The 22,608-nt window shown below is 45.0% G+C and overlaps 1 protein-coding gene across 1 annotated transcript in view; it reads right to left on the bottom strand.

Moving 5' to 3' along the window:
• Positions 1-22,608, bottom strand: part of LOC146796670 (uncharacterized) — a 440,337-nt gene that overhangs the window by 206,175 nt on the left and 211,554 nt on the right. Inside the window, exons 6-7 of the mRNA XM_085629345.1 lie at positions 15,480-15,660; positions 13,232-13,357 (exon numbers count right to left, since the gene is read on the bottom strand). Coding sequence (XP_085485471.1) covers positions 13,232-13,357; positions 15,480-15,660 — 307 coding nt within the window. The remainder of the gene's footprint in view (positions 1-13,231; positions 13,358-15,479; positions 15,661-22,608) is intronic.

Genomic DNA, 22,608 nt, shown 5'->3' with positions numbered 1-22,608 from the left:
TCCTAGTGGAAGGTCGTTTAGACTCCTTCAGTATGTCCATACAATCTTCTGGTAGATTCAGATGGCCATATTTCACTCTCTCAGGAGCCATGCCGCCAAACTCAAAGACGAGAGGTTGGGGTGCACCATCTGCCCCCCGAACTTCGTGAGAAGGTCCGGCCTGCACGGCAGCCGTATGTGAGGAAGGAGAGACCGGTGAAGTAGGTCCGTGAACCACCACTGTCTGGGCCATTCCGGAGCAATCAGGACCATCCGCGCCCCTGACTGGGACAGTTTGATGAGCCCCGCCGGAATCAGGGGAATGGATGGAAAAGCGTACAGAAAGCTGTGCGACCAGTCGATCCATAGCGCATTCCCCAGCGTACCCCGCTGGTAGTACCTGGATGCGAAGTCTCGGCATTTGCTGTTTTCGGTGGTGGCGAACAGATCTACGTCTGGAGTCCCCCACCTTGCGAAGATTTCTCCTAGTACTTCGTCGTTTATGACCCATTCGTGGTTTTCCTGAATCAGTCTGCTCAGTGCGTCCGCCTGAACATTCTGCACCCCTGGCAGACGCGTGGCCGTAATTGTCAGTCCTCGGGCCAGAAGCCAGTGCCAGATCAACTGCGCCTCCTGCGACAGAGTGCGCGATCTCGACCCCCCCCTGCTTGTTGAGGTAATACATCGTGGTTGTATTGTCCGTCTGTATCAGCAGCGAGTTGGTCTGGAAGGACGGAAGGAAGGCCTTCAGTGCCAGGAAGACAGATCTGAGTTCCAGGAAATTGATGTGGTACGTAGACTCCAACGGGGACCACTTTCCTTGTATCTGCAAGTCCCCGGAATGCGCTCCCCAGCCTTGGAGAGACTCATCCGTCACGATACTCTTCGTGGGAATGTCCTTGTGGAAGGGAACCCCCTTGAGGAGATTTTCCGCCGAACACCACCACTTCAGAGACTGAAGAGCATGCAGAGACAGCCGTATCTTGTCGTCCCAAGAACCTGTCCTCTGATCCCACTGATCCTCCAAGCACTCCTGCAGTGGTCTCATGTGCAGCCGTGCGTGAGGAAGATACAGGAGGCCATCGATCCCAGCAGTGAAGACACCATCCAAACCGTTGTCGACGGAGCAGTCCTGAGCCTTCCGAAGGAGTGATAACCGTCTCTCCTCCGAAGGAGACACGCTTGCTGACCGCGTATCGATGGAGGCTCCCAAGTACTGTATGCACTGGACCGGGTTCGGGACAGATTTGGATATGTGGACGTGTAACCTCAGCTTGTTCAAGAGAACGTACGTCCTCCGGAAGTGTTCTTGCGCTTCCGAGAAGGATGAGGCCTTGATCAACCAATCGTCCAGGTACGGGTAGACAAACACCTTGTTCCTCCGCAGGTGTGCCGCCACCACCGCCATGCACTTCGAGAAGGTCCTGGACACAGACTTTAGTCCGAATGGCAGTACTGTGTATTGATAGTGATTGGCGCCATTTGGAATCGCAGGAACTTCCTGTGCTTCCGTGCAATGGGCACATGGAAGTAAGCATCCTGTAGATCTATGGCACAGAGCCAGTCTCCCCGTTGCAGCTGAGGGTAAATCTGATGCAACGATAGCATGCAAAACTTCTCTCTGCGAATCCATTTGTTTGCCTGCCGCAATTCCAGAATGGGCCTGAACTCGTTCTTGTCCTTCTTGCGAACTAGGAAGAACCGAGAGTACAGACCTCTTCCCCTTTGAGACAGAGGTACCTCTCCTACCGCCTTTTTCCTCAACAAGATGTCTGCTTCCGCCTGGAGCTCTCGCAGCTGGAACTGTGAGCTTACCGGCGGAATCGCTGGAGGCGGGCTGATAAACCGAAGACTGTATCCATTGCAAACAATATTCAGCACCCACTTGTCTTGAGTAATTTTTCTCCACTCTGCCGGAAAAAATTGAATGCTTCCCCCCACTGGAGTGGGTAACGGTTGCAGGGGAAGTAGTCGCTCAGGGTCGAGACCCGGCCGGGACCTTGGTAGTAGTAGTAGCCTGCTGGCCTCCTCTACCCTTCTGGCGTTTCTGGAAGGGTTTCCGGAACTGCTGCTGTTGGTGCTGCTGCTGTCCCGAACCCTGCCCACGCCCTCTGCCCGTAGACCCGAACCGTCTCTGGAACGGGCGCTTCTTCTCGGTCTTCTCCAACCCGACAGCCGTCAGGGTCTCCGCCTTCATGCGGGCCATCTCATCGTCCGCATGTTTACCAAACAGGGTTTCCCCCGAGAAGGGCAGATTGGCTACTCTGTGCTGAGCCTCTGGCTTGAGCGAAGTCAGGCGCAGCCAAGAGTGACGCCGTTGGTGGACGCCTTGACAGTAGGCATGCGCCGCCAACAGGGACACATCCGCTGCCGCACTGATGACCTGGTTCGAAACCAGCATACCCTCTCGCACCGTCTCCAGGAAGTCCTCCTTCCTGTGTCGAGGCAGCAGGACTCCCACAGGGCCCGGTCGTAACGCCCCAACAGCGCCCCGGCACTCGCCGCCTTCATGGTGGTAGACGCGGTCCCACACACCTTCCTGCCCGCCAAGTTCAGCCAGCGGCTTTCCTTGTCGGGCGGAACCGTCGATGAAGGAGCGGTCGCATGCTGCTTCCTCGCCCCCGTCACGATGACAGAGTCCGGCTGCGGGTCCATCCTTAAAAAAGCAGGGTCCAAGTCCGGGGCCCGATACTTTTTCAGGAACTTTGAGGGGGCGGATTTCTTCACCGCAGGAGTGAGGAACAACTCCAACGCGGGTTCCACCAGTCCCGGCACTAGAGGCAGCAGGGGGCGAGACAGGTGTTTTTTGTGTAGAGTCTCGAATATCACGGACGTCGTGGGTGTCGGTACTGTCACCGTGATTCCTAACTTGGCTGCACCCCTCAGCAGCACCTCCTGGAAGGAGACTAGATCGTCCACAGGAGACACCCTAGTCCCCGGTGAGTCCGACAGCGTCTGTGAGAAATCCCTGGCCGAGGACCGTATGCGCGACCTGGACCTGTGCCTCCTATGGCGTCGTCCTGATGTTGACGACGACCGCCCACGGCTCCGCGATCTTCTCCTCCTTATGGAGCGGAAGCGCGACCTCCTCGGTTTCGGCCTGTCCACCGGTCTAGCCGGGCCCAGCGACCGTGGGCGTCGGGGCCTCGGAGTCCCCTGCGGTGGAGTCGGATACCTGGGCAGGGAGACCGACCATGGCGGAACCGCAGGTGGCCCCAACGGAGTGCGAGGTGGTATAGAACGAGGCGGGGGAGGTGGTGACGGAGGTGGTGGTGGTGGAGGCGGTGGTGGTGGTGGCGGTGGAGGAGGAGGCGTTGGTGGTGGCGGAGGAGGCGATGGCGTAGGGATCCGCGGAGGTGTATACACCACGGAGTACACTGATCCCGGCGACTCCGTTCTCCTCCTACTCCTGGCGTCAGGGCTCCCCCTGCGCCGTCTCGACGTCGATCGCCTCCTCGACGTCGATCGCCTCCTCGACGTCGATCGCCTCCTCGACGTCGATCGCCTCCGTGACGTCGATGTGAGAAGTTGGCCTGATGTATGATGTCACTAGTTCTAGTGTACACCTTATATCAGTCCAAACAACCCTTATGGTGATTGGTTGTAAAGTCAACCTTATAGACCAGCTATCCTAGTGGTAGCATGGACAAGAGCAGTCTTAGGCTAAACTCTGAATGGCATGTGAAGCCAGCTGTGATACCATATATAATCCCTTGAATACCAAATGAAAGGACACCACAACAGATATATATATGAAATAAAGTGTATTTATTCTAGTCAAACCCTCAGCACTCTTTATGAGATTAGAGGTAAGTACAACACAGTCTTATTTAAGCATACATTAAGTCACACAGGTAAGTAATACAGTTAGGCCCTAGGGGCCACGCAAACCATATACTAAGTAAGTGGTATAAGGACCACTGTCACGGAAATAGGATAGGCCTAGGCCTACGGAATCGCTGGGGCTACACTACACTAGCATCAGTTAGGAAGTGGGAGGCTCACAGGATTCAGGTGCAGAGTGGAAACACTCACGCGTAATGCGTAAAAGTCGATAGAATTACTAGCAGTTAGAAATTAACAGTTTAAGGACACTTCTGAAGCAGCTAGAGAGTCGAGACTCGGAAACTAGATCCTAGGATAGTCACTACCCTTGTGAGCACCGAAGTACCCAAGTTACCTAGCCCACGGGCTGCGGGTGCATAGGTGTGAACTTGCGTCGGGTTTCGTCGTGGACTTCTATGGATGCCTGAAGGAAAGTTGCTGACAGGCAGTCAGTGAAGAGTGTCCGGTGGATCCCAAGGCTGGGATCAAGAAGAGAGGAGACCTGCAAGCAGAAGGGACAGAGTCAAGGTCACTAGCCAGTGACCACGTGGAACCAGGAAGGAACCAGGCGATGTCGTGAAGATTGCAGTTGAAGGTGAAGCTTGTCGCTGCAGCCACGAGGACCCGGGAACGTCGAGGACGACCAGGACCAGGAGGCGAGCTGTCCCACGAGGCTCTTGCTGGCGGCGGCGTCGAAGTTGGACTAGGACTCACCAAGCCTTGGCAAGCGGAACCCACGAAGAACGGAGGACTTGCTTCTGGTGCAGACCAGGAAGGTCTGGGGTGCTTCTCTTTTGCAAGGAAGCGGGAGCCAGTCTGGAGGAGCCAAACCAGCAGTGGAGATTTCTGGATGCGTCGTCACAAAGGCCACTAGCCAACGGGCAAGCAACCGGACAGGCGCGGCAAGCAGGAAAATGCAGAAGGGCCCCACGCAGGACTCGTGGAGTGTGGGGGGCTGATCTTCGGTGCAGATGGTGCTTGGGGTTGGGGCTTCTCAATCCCCGGTGCACAACTTCGAGGGTGCCTCAGAAGCTGCGCTGGAAGATACTCGCCACTTTTCCCAGGTAGCCGGTCCCACGTCTCTCTTCGCCTCCACGGATCTCAGCTCGGCTGTGGATGTGGATCAGGGTCGGAGAAGTCTGGAAGTCAAGGCTCTGGTCGGGCTCTGCAGTCGGTCCCTCGTAGAACTTCAGCAAAGCAAAGGGTAGTCTCTTGATGGTGCCTGTTTGCACAGGGTAGCCACTCCTTGGCCACAAGGGAGATTCTTCAGTCTTCTTCTTTCGTCGAATGTCGAAGGTCCAGAGTTTCTGTTCAAGTTGCAGGTTCAGGATAATCTTATCTCCTGGGGCCCAGCTAGCACTCTTATCCAAATCTGGGGGGCTGGGTTACCTGCTAGGTCACGCCTTATGGGTGGGACCTGGGAGGGGGGTGGTTACACCCCCTTCCCTTTGTCCAGTTTCGCGCCAGGACTGGGGCTGGAGAGCCCCAGCACCAGTTTGAACTGGACTATGCACGGGACACCTTGTGTGCCCCAGGCATGTCTCATTCTTTTCATCCCTCCCTGCCCCAATACACTAAGGCCTGTCTGGGGTGGTGCTCGCACCTCCCAAGGCAGGAAACCTATTGTCCAAGCCTCCCTTGCCGGGATCACTCCCAGCAGCAGGAGGTCAGACTCGTGTCTGTGGCAGCAGCATCCATTTTGTGATGCTGGGGCTCTGGTTAACTTTAACCGGGTAAGTAGGTTACAACATGTCTTCTCCCTCTAGAAGGGAGGGATAATATCCTCATCCCCAGAAATGGGATGGGGGTATTATTCCAAAGTGTTAGACACCTTACACGACATGTTTTGATAAAGCCAAACCATAGTTACCATAACCGTTTAAGATTATAAGGCACTTTAAGAGTATATGGTAGGCTGTATCATAGAACAGCTATAAGGACATGGTTGCGAAAGCTGCAGACAGGCTCAGCTCATGCTAGAGCACCATCTCACATGTTACCAAGCACTCTGCCTCCAGGATTGTTAAGGCCTGCCATAGGAGTGGCTGATAGGTACACATGTGTCTATATGTAAGTTAGGTATAGGAATACTACACCTAAGCAAGGGGTGATTACACGACCTTGCCCCAGCTGAGTGATCAGCCAGTTGTGTCATAATGGAAGGCCAGGCCAGGGGTGGCATAATACATGCTGCAGCCCCTGGTAGGCCTAGGGTACACCTATGCCCTGGGTACCTAAGGTACACTGTACAGGGGCCAATAAGGTGACCCTATCCAAATGGGTTATGCACCTAAAGTACATAGTATCAATTTAGAGAGAGAACAGCAGGGCTGTGGGTCTGATTAGCAGGCCCACAGCCACATCTAAGTCGAAAACCAGTAAAGCAAAAGCAAAAAGTGGGGGTGAACATAGAAAGCAGACCGTACTCTCCTACAGTCGATCTTCGTGACGTCGATCTCCTCGACGTCGACCGCCGCCTCGACGACGAGTGTCGGCTGGCCAGCGACGTCGGGTAGCCCCTCGACGGCGACCTTCTCTTCGCCGACGGCGACCGGCGATCTCCCCTCGACGGCGAGCGCCGACGCCGGGCCTGATCTCGACGCCGAAGGCTTGACGGCTTGACGTCGACGTCGCAGATGATGCCGTCGACGGCGGCCTGTTCAGCTCCCTCGACGTCGATCGTCGACGCCGCTTCTCCCCAGAGCCCTGGGGAGATGGCGAACAGACCGTAGTCATCCCCCTCGACGCCGCCGTCGACGCCCTAGACGTCGGCGGAGAATGGGGACGCTTGCTAGTCTTCCTGCCCCTGGGGAGACCCCCAGAGGCCTCAGCATGGGCAGAATCAGCCCCTCCAGACCCACCTTGTGCCTTCAGCCTTCTGTCCTCCAGGACCTGGAGCCTGATCTTCATCCTTTCTCTCAGGGTCCTGGCTGAAAAAGAGTGGCAGATCTCACACTCCTCCGGCACGTGGGACTGGGGAAGGCAGATGATGCACACCCTGTGTGGGTCTGACTTAGCCTTCTTCCTTTCACAATCAGGACACTTGTCAAACAAGCCAGGCATGCTGACAACACCAGAAGGAAAGGTCTTTACTAACACTAAATCACTTGAAAGGTGAACAAATCCAAATAAACCCTTGAAAAGGGAGAGCTCAATGCTCCAGGGTCCTGCTAGCAGGAGCCGGAAAAAAGAACTGAAAGTAAAAGGGACCTGCTGTGCATTCTGGGATACTGGAAAGTTTTCTTAAAGGCACAGTATCCTGTTCTGAGCCACATAATGGCAGCCTATGGGGCTTGTCTGTCCATTCCTTCCGCTCTATCATTCCAGAGGCTTTTGCTGGTAGAGGCAGGTTTTTTCCTTTGTAGAAAAAGCTGGACAGGCAGTGCTGTTTGTGGATGTTGGTGGAATTTTCTAGTTGAAGTACTGGACAGTGTAGCCTGTGGGTATAGGCTGCATTATCTGTCTTTAAATTAAATTCTCTCTTAAGGGTGGATGCAGGTCTGCATGATTTGACACCTTAAGAGATTATTTTTTATTACTCCGGGGTCCCCGCACATGGGCGGGACTATTCACTAGATTATGACTATCACAGAGATCCCCTACTACAGAACTGTCCCTAATCCTAATAAAATGTGCCTGAAGTGTTAATAGGTTGGGATCAACTGCATTAATCTTCTGTCTATTAAGGGGACCAAGGGTGGGAAGGGCAGTCTCAGATATTTATACTGGTGCTTCAAAGTTGGAGTGTTTGATTTGACTTGAAGAGCTCCAGAGTTGAGAGTCCAACAATTTGATTGTCCTCCCATGTTTCTGGCAGTTGTATCTGGATAGTGAGACCAGGTTTAGCTCAGTACAACTCAGGACAGTGTGTAACATGCAGTGTAGAAAGAAAGCCTGTAATTTAGGAGGCCATACTCTCGATGTTTGAAGACCATAAAAAGGAGTTTAAATTTCACACTTTGAGCCTATGGAAATCAATGTAGATCGTTGACAGCATGAACATATAGAAATCAAACCATATGATTTAAGACCGAGCTAGGTTGCTTGATTCAGTAGATTCAATAATTTTGTGATATTTTTCTTCAGCGGTCTGGTATAGACTATATTAAAACAGGCAAGACTCAAGAACACTAAGGTCCTGATCAATTTAACATACATTAGACATAGAACAACATCAGGTTCATTCGAACAATTGCTATACTTGCTTTATATTTTTGATCGTGTAGGAGGAATAGCTGTGCTTTGGGCCCAAGATGAGTTTATGCAGAACATTTTTGGTGATGTCTAACGTTTGATGCTTTGTCTGTACCGCTACAAATTTGATGGTTTGATGGACCCTAAAATCGGACATAATCGGAAACTGATATCTTATTGCATCACCTTCCTTACTTCATAAATAGTGAATGGTATGTCAATCAATGATGCATGTAGTTACTGTATCCTTACGGATAACCTTATATTGAAAAAATAAAAAAATAAAGATCTTTCAATACAAAATATATGATATTTTCATTTCTGCATGGGTTCAAATTGTGGCACAATTAACTTAGAAACAGATTTAATTAACATTGGTGTCCAAAGTTCATGCTCACTACCAGCATTCTTAATTCAGGGATGGTCCCTGCCCAAGTTCTTTATGCATGCAGCGAGGGCCTTCATATTTACATGAATAAATTGCTGTATTCTATTATTCTTTTTGATCGTTTTTTTTTACTTATGGAAATATGCAATAACGAACAAATTTTACAGTCAACTGGTTGTACATGAAGTACAGGCTTAATAGCATTCCCATAAAATCAACACGAAATTTAGAAACAGAACCTAGTGGATTTTGCATTTACAATCCATAATGCACACACCTCCACATGTTAATAGCATTTGTTTAGGAGAAATCAGAATAGCAGGTCAAGGGACAACATACTTTTACAATTAATCAGGCACCCTCGACTTTTTACAGGACCCTTTTGGCTTCTATATGCAATTGTTAATTTCTATACTAGCTGTACATCAACTGGATTGTGGGACTGCCCTAATTTTAGGCTATATCCCCTCGCTACTAAAGCCAAATCTACAAACATATTTTGGTACCTTGAGACCTCCAGATCTCCCACATACCGAAAAAGCATCAATTTTCCTGAGCTTTAATAGTAGAGCATTCCATTCAGAGTATGCAATCTTAAGAATCTGAGTCTGCAGGAGTAGCTAGATGACTTCGTCCAGCAAAGGTGCTCACCATTCCCAGTTCGGGCATTAAGAGGGAGCCTTTAAGTGTAATAATGCTTAATGGTAGCAGTGGGTTAAACTCAAGAGTGCTGGCACTAGCAGAGAGAACCTTGAATTTAATGTAACAGTCACAACAAGTGTATATTTATCCTACTCCTTGGCCTAGGCTATTCACTATTCAACAACTACGGGATAGATTTCTCAGCAAGAAGACAAAATTAAGAACAGAAAAAGCAGTATTGGGCAGGCAATGAATGAAGCACGCAGATTTAAAAATATTCATAAAAGTAGTGCCTTAGGGAGGACTGTGGCAAATGCTTATAACAGTCATGCAGATACCGTCAATGAGCACAGTCCTACAGACATTTACTGAGGTTGCTTTGCATCTAGCAGAATACACCAGAACAAACTGTGTTGGGTTGCCCAAAGTAAGGAGTAACAACATTATACATTTTTCTTATCTGTCAATAATGGGTGGGAGAATACACTGGTCTGAAGAGAGACGTTCTCTGTCCCAGCAATATAAACAAAGCATGCGAGTCTATCATTAACGTTTTGAAGTACGTCATATGCAGAAAATCCATGAAAGCATGGAAATATGAGTGGGAGACAAATCTCAAATGGATTATGAATAGCACATTTTAAACTAAAAAAGGGTGGGATGAGAGAACCACCTTACCCTGAAGAAAGACTGTCGACTTATCCCCTGGAGATCGAACACTAACCTGGATTGCTGCAGTACAAGACATCAGCTTCAGGTTACCAAAGGTCCTAAAAGCTTGAGCATAAAGTGAAAAGGCCCAAGATTTAGAGCCCCTACTGGTCATATGCTTCATTATTAAGGACAAGGCATAAAAAAGCAATTAGATGATGTTGGGTTGACTTGGGGCAGGTGGAAAGAACGGCCTTGGTGTGGTTCAGTAGAGTCAAATGACTGTGTAATAGGTTTCCCTGTTATGATCTTGCTGACTAAAGCCTACTGGTTACTTCAAAAGACATACTATGCAGAGAGCATTCAAAGGGTTCAACACTTTGGAAAAAGTCAGCAACCAAACTATGCTCTTTTTCAGAGAATAGAACCAGTTTGCACGCATTCTGGCAACCACTACAACATATACTCTGTTCAATGAGACACACAGGTGAATGTAGGCAAACTCCAAGGTACATCATCGACTTGGGTGATGCAAGTACAAGGGAAGTGTGGAGAATCTGCTATTATCTTGCTTAAAGAAAGGAGCGCTTTAATTTATAAAAATGAGGAATTAGAAAAGCAAGTTCAATATGAAAAGGAATGGTTGGCTATGTGAGCCATATACCTTGCACTCTAAGAGAAGTACTGCATTGAAACGTCGAGGTCATGAGTAATACTTCAGGAGACACCTCGAGAAATAGATAGCTTTGCACAACTAAATTAATTGGGACTATGGATGTTTATATTCACTCAACTCACTTCAATTCTCCTTACTATTCAAGATCTGTCACAGGTAAGAACTGTGTATTAATGTTTGTAGTTTCTGACCTTGAAACTTAATATCTTTCACAAACGCAACCTATAACTTTTTTTTTTTTTAAGCAACTGCTCTGGTTAATTAAGATCCTAATTTTAGTGAAAAAATACATATATTGCGTTTAATACATTTTAATGAACAAAGACAAAATAATAAATAATAATCAGAAGGAATCCATTAAGAGGTGCAGGAAAAAGTAGGCTAATATCAGCAAGGTTGGGCTGGCTTCACAAAGAAGATTTAACACCCATGGACAACCTCCTACATGCTAAATTACAGGGAATTTGGTATGTAGTAGAAAGATTTGGGACATCTTGCAGGCACTAAATATTATGGGATCCGCAATACATTTGTTTGGAGATGAATGTACACAGAACTGTGAAATAACAGATATAATAATAAAAACATTTTTTTTAAAAAGGAACGCAACATCTTAAACATTTCAATCACTTAATGTGCTTTAGGCACTGTGTGCATTACACGCAAACTGAGAAATTGCCTTGAACACTATTTGGGATACAAGTAGCTCGGACATCACAGAGGCAATGTCTTAACTTGAGTACACTTACTTTAATAACATGCACAGTGTTCAAATCAAATGGGCATTCTGTGCAGTTTGGCAGATGTGCACTCAAGGAAGTGTTACTAACTTGCTGCATCGCATAATCCAGGCGCATTAAACTTACTGGACAGGCAGTGCCTGTCACAGAAATCAGATTTGGGGCCTTATTATGACTTTAGAAGTCTGCATGAATCCCCTGGCGCAGAGTTAACGGGGACCCTCCCCTCTTTGATTTCTCACCGACACTTTTCATGGAGGGTTGACCACCATGAAAACTGTGGTGGTGAGGAAACTCCCAATATGCTTGGCGGTGCCGCTGCGGCACCGCCTGCATATTAGGGGCCTTAGACTGCTGCAAGACCGTCTGGGATCGCGGATCCCTGGCAGCAGCGGTCCCATGGCGGTCCACCCGCCCTACTTCTAATAGGGCAGTCGGGCCACCGGTGCAGCAGTAGCAGCACCACCACCGTGGCTTTGGCAGTCCATCAGACCGTCAAACTCATAAGGCCCCCAGGCCTCATTTAAAATAGTACTAAAAACAAAAGCATACTTTAGACACTTTGAAGAAGCATTGCAATAGGTTGTTTCTAGTATTAATACCTTTAGTATTTATTGGTTCATTACATGCACCTAATTACAAATAACGAATACAAATGATATTAGCAATGTTCTTAAACATGGACTAATTGGATAAGCTAGTTCATGCGACACCCAGTACCTATTAAGTGCTTTCCTACAAGCAGTTGTGCAGCACTTCTTTGGAGCCCAAGCATGAATGTGGTGATTCCAGGCTCCAGGACATTGGGGAAGGGATGCCAGCAGCGGTACATAGCAAGAGCACAGTCTACAAATCCAGGTTTCAGACTGGATAGCTACCTAACAGGCTTGGGTCACAGACAGCAGACCTATCTTTTAGGTTACGCAGCTGTGACAGTTTGAGCCGTGGACTGCAGATCTGTCGCTCACATTATGCTCTGACGGACCAGGCCTCTACAGATCAATCAAGGAACATATTAAACAATCTCCACTGCAGTAAGGAGCTGGGACCACATCACTTGAAAAGCAGGACCTGCATGGTTTGTTCATGGTCCACTCAAATCTGCCCGCTCTGGTGGATAGCGCATTATGAATCTTCATTACACAGCTTTGGTTATTTCAATTTTTTGCACAGGCTTGTTAAGCAGCAATTTGGGTTCTTTCATAATTCATTAACACTACACCTTTAGGCACCATCGCTCACCCTGCATCTTTTTTCCCCACATTGCTCTTTTTTTTCCTTCGGACTCTTGCACTCATTTTGTCATTTCCTCTGACTTTTACCCTCCCTCTCTTTTTATCTCCATCTCCTTAACTCCAATACTGCATAAAAAGGGAATTTTGTTGTGCCACAGGAAAATCCCTGAAGTAGTAAAGTCCCCTAAAGCCTCCTGAAGCATCCTTCATTAATAGAACTAGCCAAGCATGCACACGATAAGTAGGACTATAAAAATCCACAGGGAGGACAAAATAACATGGCACGGAGGGATGTGCCTTCTTAAACTTCAACACCCCAGGACTGCAACATTGAAACTACACAAGGGGTGTCTGAGCTACACAACACAGAACTGGTGCCAGAGAATCTGGACAAACTCTTCTTTAATTTATTTATTAGCCTAAACACAGATGGTCTAATGTACCCACCACCCTTCAAGTTTAGTGGAGGCTACTTTAGTACGCAGAGGCCTGGCAGTCCGAACTCGGGAGAATGATTTGGGAGGCCTTTTACATGAACTAGGCAAAATTCACTGGTGTAGGTGCAGGATCTCTGTACTTAACTGGTATCTCAAATATCGAGCAAAGATACTAGCCAAGACCTCATCCCCTCCACACCAAAGAGTAGCACCATCTAACGAGGTAAAAAGGAATACCGCTTTGTGCAAATTGCTTTCAAAATCCTGCAGACTGTTTCCATTTCAAACATTTGAAAATTGCAATAAATGATCACCATACTATAAAAATCATACTGCATACTCTGATAAAAATGGAGACCAAGTGCAGGTAAGTGCAGGTAAGTGCAGATTGGTAGCGTCATGACATTTGCATTCTAGTTTATTTCTGCAGAAATCATTGAAAATGGTAAAGTAAAAATGCTCACAGTGGTGGTTCCCTGTGAAACACAAGCTCTTTCACAATTCCTAGGAGAACGACAGCAGCACTTTTCGGCTTCTCTTTTTCTGCCTTTTTCATAAACTCTTCCACCTTTTTGTAGACTCCTGTGTAGCTGCAGATTTAACAAAGGCAAAAACAAGCTGTAAACTTAAAAAAGCAAAAATCACAGATTTATAAACAGTGTTAAAACAAGTGCAATCCCTTAAAGTAAAGTCTCATACACTCCTACACGTACAGGACACTCATGGTCTACCCTACCAGTATGGCAGCGTGTGGGTAGCAGAAATAGCATTTTGCAGCACTCGCACCTGCAGGTAAATCCCACCATGTTTTGGTCAGGTTCCCAGTACTGCCAGTTAAGGCGATTGTACAATCAAGTGTTCATGAGGGCACAGTAGGAAGCCTTCCTTTATTCTGAACTGTGCAGGTGGAAAACACTATGGCTGCCATGCCACCTCTGCTTGCCAGAGAAATAATAAATGTAATCTTCCTTCTCTTGAGGAGGTTTGGGGACAAAAACAATGTGATGTGGCAGGCACTTCCATGAAACACTTTCATCGCTCGTGCTCTTGATCTAACCTTTTACAGACTTCAAGGACAAAACAGTTTAGCTTAGTGTTTGCTATACAAAAGGTATACGGTTATTTGTGCCTTTACATGCCATAAAGATCATAGAACTCATTAAGTGAGAATTGCATTACATATAAAATATGTAATTATGAACGGAGGAGGACATCTTCCAGGTGGGTGATATTCTTTAAGCACTCCAAACACTGGGAAGACAGTCCTCAATACATAATGCAGTGCTACAGTGGAAGCAATTGCTGAAGTAAATTGAACAAGATTGCGTGAACAGACTTTGAAGTCCTTGAGGTTCCACTCCCCAGGAAACAGAGAAAGTACGATTGGATCACGATCTGCCCACTTATTGATCTCAAACTGAAGCGGAAGATGAAGGCTTCAACGTGGCCTATGTAGGTATCAAACATGCCAAAATACTGGTTGGAAAAGCAGCCAAAGTAAAAGTAGCTGCTATTCACAAGAAGCTGCTAGACGGGAAAAGGGCGGGTGAGGATTCAAGTGGATTTGAAACATGGGTCTAAACTTCTGTCATCTTAGCACCATCACTTGGAATAATCCCCATTGTAATTTTGTAATGTAATGTAAAGTAAAGTGGTATTTATAAAGTGCAGCCTGTCACTCCGCAAGGAGCATCCTGACACTTATTCAGAAGACAATAGAAGGAGGTACGGGTCATTGAGGTGTTGTGTGGCTGGAATCAGAAGGAATTGTCACACAAAACCATTTTCTCCACGAATCAGACAGGCTGCATGGTCTTTTTGCTTTTAGTTTGATGGCAGGGAGTTAAAGTACATGTCCTGCATGTTGAAACCTGCCAACTTCTTCAGGAGGCTGCAAAACGTCAATGTATTCTGGTTAACCCCAAGAAACAACTGGGAACATACACTTAAGTCTGCTGTAAACTAGTAGGACTGTACTGCAGTAGACATGATGCTTCTGGACATTAAAACATCCATATGGAGTAATGGAAGTGTATCCAGCAGAGTGAAATGAAGAGAAATTAAACTGAGCGTTTGGGAATCCTAAAGTGGCATCCTACTAAGGAGGCTAGATCACATGAAGAGCTGCAATGTGCATTCACCCTTTGTATCAATAAGTCTTTTTTTGACAAACATTTACAGTAAAAGTAAGGCATTTAATAAAAAGCAACACAAATGTATATAGGGATTTATCAAGAGGTGGCAGGGGATACAAACACGTACATATGTGAACCATAACATGATGGAGCATTAATAATGCGTTTCAAAAGCATAGCTTCCCTGCTTCCATTGCAGGAGATGATTATTCCCAACCATGAAATCAGTGATGTAAACTATTAGGCACGCCAAGGACGGTCTTTGGAAGCCTTTACAATTCCATAAAACAGAAGACATTAAGTGAACTATATCCTCAACTTGAAGTGTGGTAACAAAGTGCTCTTAAAAGTGTAATTGTTGAGTACTTACAAGTGCCCAACAAACCGCAGCACACCAGCAATGAGCAAAACAAGCAAAAAGAAAAAAAGGGAACTATAATTAACAGTGGGATGTCTGTTCACCCGAAAAGCAGGAGAGGCCTATCATTGAAATGGTCCAGTTTACTGAAAACATTTAAACTGTCCACGAGAACGACATTTATGGTGACGGCAAAGGTATAAGATAATAGGCAGTTACCTGTATATTATGATGTCTGTGTGATACAGGGTGCATGGAGAGCATGGAACAGAACTTCTCATAAGACTGCGATGACACACACATGTGCAGGGGAAGAACTGATCTCGTGCCACTCTTGTTCCCATAAGATACTTGTTGTATTCTATAGTGAGCTCGTGCACAAATGTCAGAAGAAGAAATCCTAGAAAACATAATGAATAAAATTGCCTCTTCAACATCCAACTATGTATTCTTGAAATTTAATCTGTGATAATTCAATCACTGGCGTCTATAGGTCCTACATAAAGTAGCAACGACTCAATGCAGCCTGGAAAAAAGCCTTATGGCACAGATTTTACGCCCTCTAGTTAAATCCCCTGACAAATCCTGAAAAGAGAAGCTTTAGTTATTTTCTGGATCTAAACAGACACTAGGATTCGAGCCCCTTCAGGCCATCATGCTTGCATGAATTCTGCAGCACTGTTTTAATTTCTGTTGAAATATTGATAAGTCTCAAGTAAAGTCACCAATGCAACATAGGTAGTTGGATAAAACGGACACCGAGTCGCAGAAGTAACAAGGCCATTAGTAAATGCACATAATTTCCAACAGATAGAATTGAGGAGTGATTCTTGGTCACACCTAGATTGATTCCATTGGCCTTCAGAATAAAATGCATACTAGTTATGCAGGAAGAAAGAAATAAAATTTTTGGGTCCCATGACCCTCTCCCTTAAATTATACCAAAGGAAGAGCGCATACTGGGCCAAATAAGCAGCCTCTGTCACAGAAATGTTTGTCAAGAGTACCTTTGTTCTACTCATCCCTCCCCACCACCCCTCAACCTGACATAGTGGACATGCACATTTGTATACTACTGGTTAGTTTTATACACAACCCAATACAGAAAATATGTAGCAAAAGGGTAGCAAAGATCAGGTCACGTTCTGATAGCAACAGCGAGCAAAGTTTACAAATTGAATAAAACTGGAGCATTTCATTTGTTCATATTCATTCCCTATGAATCTTAGTCCCTAAAAAGTAATACTAGGTATCTGCCCTAATGTGAAGTGGGATACAGGACATGCATGTCCGTTAACAATACTGTACCTACGCAGTGCATAAAGGAAACCTACACAAAGGAATACAGGCTAATTCTAGAAACTAAACACAACGGTATAACATAATAAAGATCATTATACAAAAGGTCACAGATCATGTATTGGGAGGCATTCAGGCTTAACATGATAAGCAATAACCCTGTAGAGACAACAGGGTAGTCTATCGGCTCACAACACGCCAACATTTTACAATGGTTACGCTCATGAGACAGATCGACACGGACTCTACTCCCCTCTCATTAAGTAAAATATATGTTATGTTAATATGATTTCTAAAGCGCGCAAATACCCTAAGGTGTCTTGGGGCTAGTCAATGTACACTACAATATCAAATGCCTTCAAACTGACTAAAGACTGAGCAAAAGGAGAAAAACTGTCCAATAAGGTGACAGCAATATCTTTCAAATAGAAAAAAAAAAAAAACGATTGAGTACATGATGTAAAAGACTCAATTAATAGTAATATAGCAACAACTGAATACAATTTCAAAGCAGGACACCAGAGGGTTTTGTGTTCACAACCAAAATGCTGCAGCTCAGGGGCCTTTGTAAAGTTCCAGAACACTGAGCTTTGCAGTCAGTTAAAGTACAGTTGGGGCAGTTTGCTTCAAATAATAATTAGGGTCTGCATGGTGGAAAACCAGAGGTGTGGGCTCTGGGCCAGCTGATGGCGGTGTCTAGAAAAGACCTGATTAATGATGGGGTAATTTTTTCTCTCTACTCAATCCAAACCCAGTCTCATGACTGGGAGGCAATGGAGGGTTTATAACTGTTTGCGCAATTCCTGTGTAGTGGTACCCACATGAATTGTTCATCAGTATGTTCTACCTGAGACCTTCTGCGGATCGTAGATTAGCATTACGCAGACTTCCGTCAGCTATCTTGAGCACCTGAAGTATCTCCACAGCTTTTCCTGGATGTGGGAGCAGGTGCTTGACAGGACTCGCTCTTAATGAGGAGTTACTGCATCAGGACATTTCGCCACAGAAGCCTTACATGCTTGCACATGTTGTGGTCTCCCCATGGGCAGCTAGCGGAAGGCACATTAGGAATGAGTCTGTCTGTACATATTTTGGAGAGAGTCACTGCAGCCAGTAACTGTAATGGTGCTCTTTGTCCTTCCACAGAGGAGAGCCCTCAGGAGCTGAAGAGATAGAAGACAGGAGGCACTTTGGAATAGCTACCCATGCAGTTATGAAAATTATTATGTGTGCATAAGAACATTATTTTCTTAAAACAGTCATGTTCCAACATTGTAACGCACCTTTTATGAGTAAAAAATGGATTGAAATTACAATTTATTAACGGACACTATGAAAACCAACTATCCCTATATCGAATTTTTGTATTACAGTTTATCTAACACTATGCACCAGTTAGAAATTTGGCACAAGAGTCGTAACATCACAATGCTTGTTTTGCAAAAGTATACAGACTGGGAAGCTATTCCATGAGCAGAACATCAATCATCATTTAAACAATTTAAGCAAAAATTAGCTATTCAGCTTGGTTTCTTTTTTCTTTCCCCGACAGTGCTATCATTAGCCATTTATACAATTATGTTATTTATCAAGCTTTGGGCTTTAGTTCAGGAACGCAGGAACCTAGCTATTTGCTCCACGTCTTTACTACATGGAAATCTGGATATTAGTGTGTTCCCTATTACATTTAGATGTTCTACAGTTCTTTTGATCGTTACCATCATCAACTTTTTATTCGGTAATTGAACTTTAAAAGTACAGCATATAAAAAATAAAATATAAAAAATATGGATAAAACACCAAATATAAGGCCATTTTAAAATACATGAATCAACAAAATGTAACACCCATATCCTTCTTATTCCAAGCTAAAACCATTACTTTATATCATCCAATTCATTATACATATAATACATTTTTACATAGGAAGAGTGAACATTAGAACAGCTACAGACCTCCTAGTCTCGGAAGGAGGGCATTTGCTAGGAACAGCAGAAAAAAACATCCTCCACGACTCCATCTTTACTTTGATCTAGGTATACTCTAGAATGCCTCTCCAAAATCTATCTCAGATCCCTTAAGCAGCTTTGCCCTAATACTCCAAGCTCCATTGGAGATATTTTGCTACTGCGCAGACAAAGGATTCTTTGTCTCTGCTCGCAAGAGCCCTAACGCCACTACACATTGCCTAGCTCACAGTTGCTTACAGATAGAAAAAATCCAGGCCATCCTGGGTTTCGTATACTCTGGGCAAAAAACAAAAAAAAGTGCTACAGGTTCTCATCTGGATACTGACACAATGGACAAGCCATTCTCTTATCTTCATTAGATTTCCATTTTGCACAGGACTGCAAAGGAAGTGTACCATGTCTAAACCGGATTTACAATTGCTTAGCTAAAGGAACTGAAATGTAGTTTAAAAAAGATTTGCAAATACGGTGTGATTTTAGATCGAGAAAAGCAGCAGTTAAAGCTCCTTGCCTATTACTCATCTCAGTTGCCCATTTATGAGAACCAAAAACCTTCTTTAGGAGTAGCCTTCGGAAGAATCAAGGGGCAATCATGATCATTCCAGTATTCCTCAAGGTCGATTTGAGAGAGTATCGCTCTAATCGACCTAATCCAGTGGATCCTATGGTTTTTGTCTAGTTTGACTATTTCTTTAAAATATTATAGTACTCCACTAGGGAAGGTGATGACTTAAGTCTTCAAAATGAAACCAGCATGAGCTGTGCTTTATGGATAATCTGTTTCACACCCAGATCCCAGCGCAGGGACAACAAAGGCGTACTCTTCTGGAGCGCAATCAAAGATCTCAGAAAGTTGTTCTCAACTGTTGCCTGACAGGACAATGTTGCAAAAAACCCCAGTCTGCTTCCGCCTTCACATTATATTATATACTATCAGAGCGGGTAGGATCGGTCTAGTTTTAGATGCTCAATACATCCTCTGTATCACAGACACATGATGACATAAGTTCATACTACTCTTCTTCACCTGGGGAGTCCAGAGCAAGTTATGGTCAAATTCTGGGACTCTTTAGAGTTCTGCTCGCTCTAGTGTGATGGTTCCGCTAAATGACTTATGTGGATTAATGGTTAGAAATTTAGTTTTTGATTGATTTATTATACAACCCTCTTTCTGCACTAAAATTCTCAAAACAATCTACCAACATCTGTAGGTCCATGTATACAGTTCTTTATACAGTGCATATCCTATTGAAAGGTACACTGATTTTAGGGCAAGGTGGGCAGCCTTCAACTTCTAAATGGCTATGTACTTATATCCATTCCTACAATATTTGTTTGAGCAGGTGAGGGTGGGTCACAATGAACATATGACACTAGTAAAACAAAAAGTGACAAATATGTTGCACCATTAGAAGTACTTTAAATGAAAACTCTGAATGACTGGATAGAAACCACCCTCTTTTTGCAAAGAATGTACAGCACCTTTTGACTGATCATAGCTTCCAAGCACGGGATCTTCTAAACTGGTATGAAAGTTGATTTGCTGAGATCAAGCTCTAATCCCAGTTGGAGTGTCACATGCAACTCTTGCAGAACACTTCACATAAGAATGTTCACTTCTTCAGAAGTGGTGTAATGGAAGAGATTATTGGCCGGTAAAAACCCCAGAGAGGTCCAGTCTATTAGAAACTGGTATGTGAAAGTAGGCCTCCAGATGGTTTTTTGCACACATCCATCGCCCTTGATGAAGACATGTTAATCGTGAGAGAAGTTCATCTTGCAATATGTGGCACAAATGTACGTGGTGGCATCCCAGAAAGTACTCACATTATAAGCACCATAAATATTGCTTAAGTTCACAAAGACATTGACCTTGGATTGAGTGAGGAATTTTGTTTTTTAACTGACAAGTCGTGTTTCTATGTTAATCAGAAATCTTATAAATAAAAAGCAATAATTTCGCTTTTGGAAGTTCTGCACATTGATTTCGGAGACGATCACAACCTACTTATTAAGCGGACAAGAAGTAGTTAGTTACCTGCGAGGAAACAAATTTATTATATGTCCCCGACAGTAAATTACCAGGACATGCACAAAATAGGAGCGTGTCCAATAAACTCAACAGTGCAATAAAGGAAAATATTCAAAGCTTTGGAAGACTAAAATACAAAAATGACTAGGTTAGTAAAGAGCTATGGCTACTACAACAAGTGTCCCGGCGCTTTAAGATTCACTGAGGAACTTTAGGTATAGGGAAGTGAAAGAAAATGTTCTAGGCACTTCACCTTTTTAATCGACTATTAACTACCCATATAAAGGTATTGCATGCCTTTTGGTGAATATGAGTACATGATGCAGTTCCCACCGATTCGAAAACCAAACAGGATTTGAAAGTTTTCAGAGCAGCATTTGCTGCAGGACACCTCTCCTGTTGCGTAAAGTATAATGTGAAATTATATTATTAACTAATTGGAACGTGTTATCTCAATATATGTATAGAGAATACGCACTGAAAAAAACAGTAATGAAGTTAATTTCCTGTTCTCGGTTACTTTTGTAGCAGTTTTGAGAAGCAAATCATTAACTTTACTGAAGGTTTAGACATTTGTGTCTGCAGTACACATTCACACTTTTGATGGCATTGCTTTCCAGATAACCACAAGGGGCTGGCTTCACAATGTCAATGATCAGAGGGAGGAACCAAGAGGGTGCAATACATAGAATTCTTTAGCAGACTTTGCTATTTAAAAATGAGAAACAAGAGGCCCAGCAGAGCCGGGGGCTGTCGGAGGACTGGGCCAGGTGGTTTTATAGCCAAGATTAAATTTGAACATTACAGGGCTCGAGCTGGGTAGCCAGGATTGAGCTGCTATGTAAGGGAGAGTTATGCACAACTGTGGCAGGGATTCACATTTTTAGGTTTTTGGAGCATGAACTCTGGGATAGTTTTATTCTATAAAGCACAAAACGAAGATAGAAAATACTCAAGTTTGTTGCAATACAGAGATCGGGAACCCTGATGAAAATACCTAGGTATCACCACAATTGATTGGTGACTGGTGAGAGCTTTGCACAGCCAGGTCGGAGATTACCTATTTTAGATGTTTTGGTGCATACGATCCTGGGACATGCTTAGAATAGAAAATACATGGATTTCCGGGAATGGGAAAACCACCAGTATTTTATAAGGACTGTCTAGGTATCCCCAACAATCAATGACAAGTTCACACTTTGTCTTAATGAAGTGGGTCAGGCAGAGTACTTTTCAATCAGCCTGGATCTGACGTGGAGAGAAGCCTTCCCATCCCATTGCACTGAACAGTACCTGCATGATGGCCAGAGTTACTGGAGAGAAGTCTGCTGTTCTACCTAAATCACCACTTCCAATGCGTAGCTACAGAGCTGGTGAAGAAAATTCCCTAATGAATTGAAACTGGAGGATGCAGCGGTTGCTTGCCTAGAAGAATGTCAGTGACTAGCTGGAACTGAACCATACTTGCAGAACTGGAATCTAAGCTGTGGGGACAAACTGCAACATGAAAAGGTGGATGGTTGTATAAAGGGACAGTTCTGTAGTTCTGAGAACTTCATCAAGGTAAGCATGTTCATAAGCATGTTGAAAAGCTTCTTACGGTGGACTGGGGAAACATGGCAAGCTAATGTTGTAGTGCAACGAGGGAAAAAATAAAAGCCAATGAGAAATTGGAGGGGAAACTGGGCTTTGAGAGTGATGTCCACTGCTACTTCATAATGTTATGTTATGTTAGAAGAACTTCTATAGCGCACAACTCACCCGGGGGCATCTCGGCGCTTGCTAAAGTTATCCCAAGACTAGAAGGAATAAACGCGTTACTTACCTGTAACAGCAGTTATCCAGTATTGGTGTCTTTCATAGATTCACATGCCTGAATCTTTCCCCGTCGTCGAGACGGGAGCCTCCGGTACATAAAAAAGTAATGTCCTATAGACATACATAGAGAAAAATAGGCCTAAGGGCCTCCCCTTAGCCGCCTATCTTAGTCCTTATGTAAAAAGGACCAAACTCTTAGAGTCAGCCAATCAGCTATCACCTCCCTCTA

The sequence above is a fragment of the Triturus cristatus genome, chromosome 10, assembly GCF_964204655.1.
Source record: "Triturus cristatus chromosome 10, aTriCri1.1, whole genome shotgun sequence".
NCBI classification, from domain to species: Eukaryota; Metazoa; Chordata; class Amphibia; order Caudata; family Salamandridae; genus Triturus; species Triturus cristatus.
The sequence above is the reverse complement of the archived record's forward strand: the minus strand, read 5'-3'. Positions and strand labels throughout refer to the sequence as shown.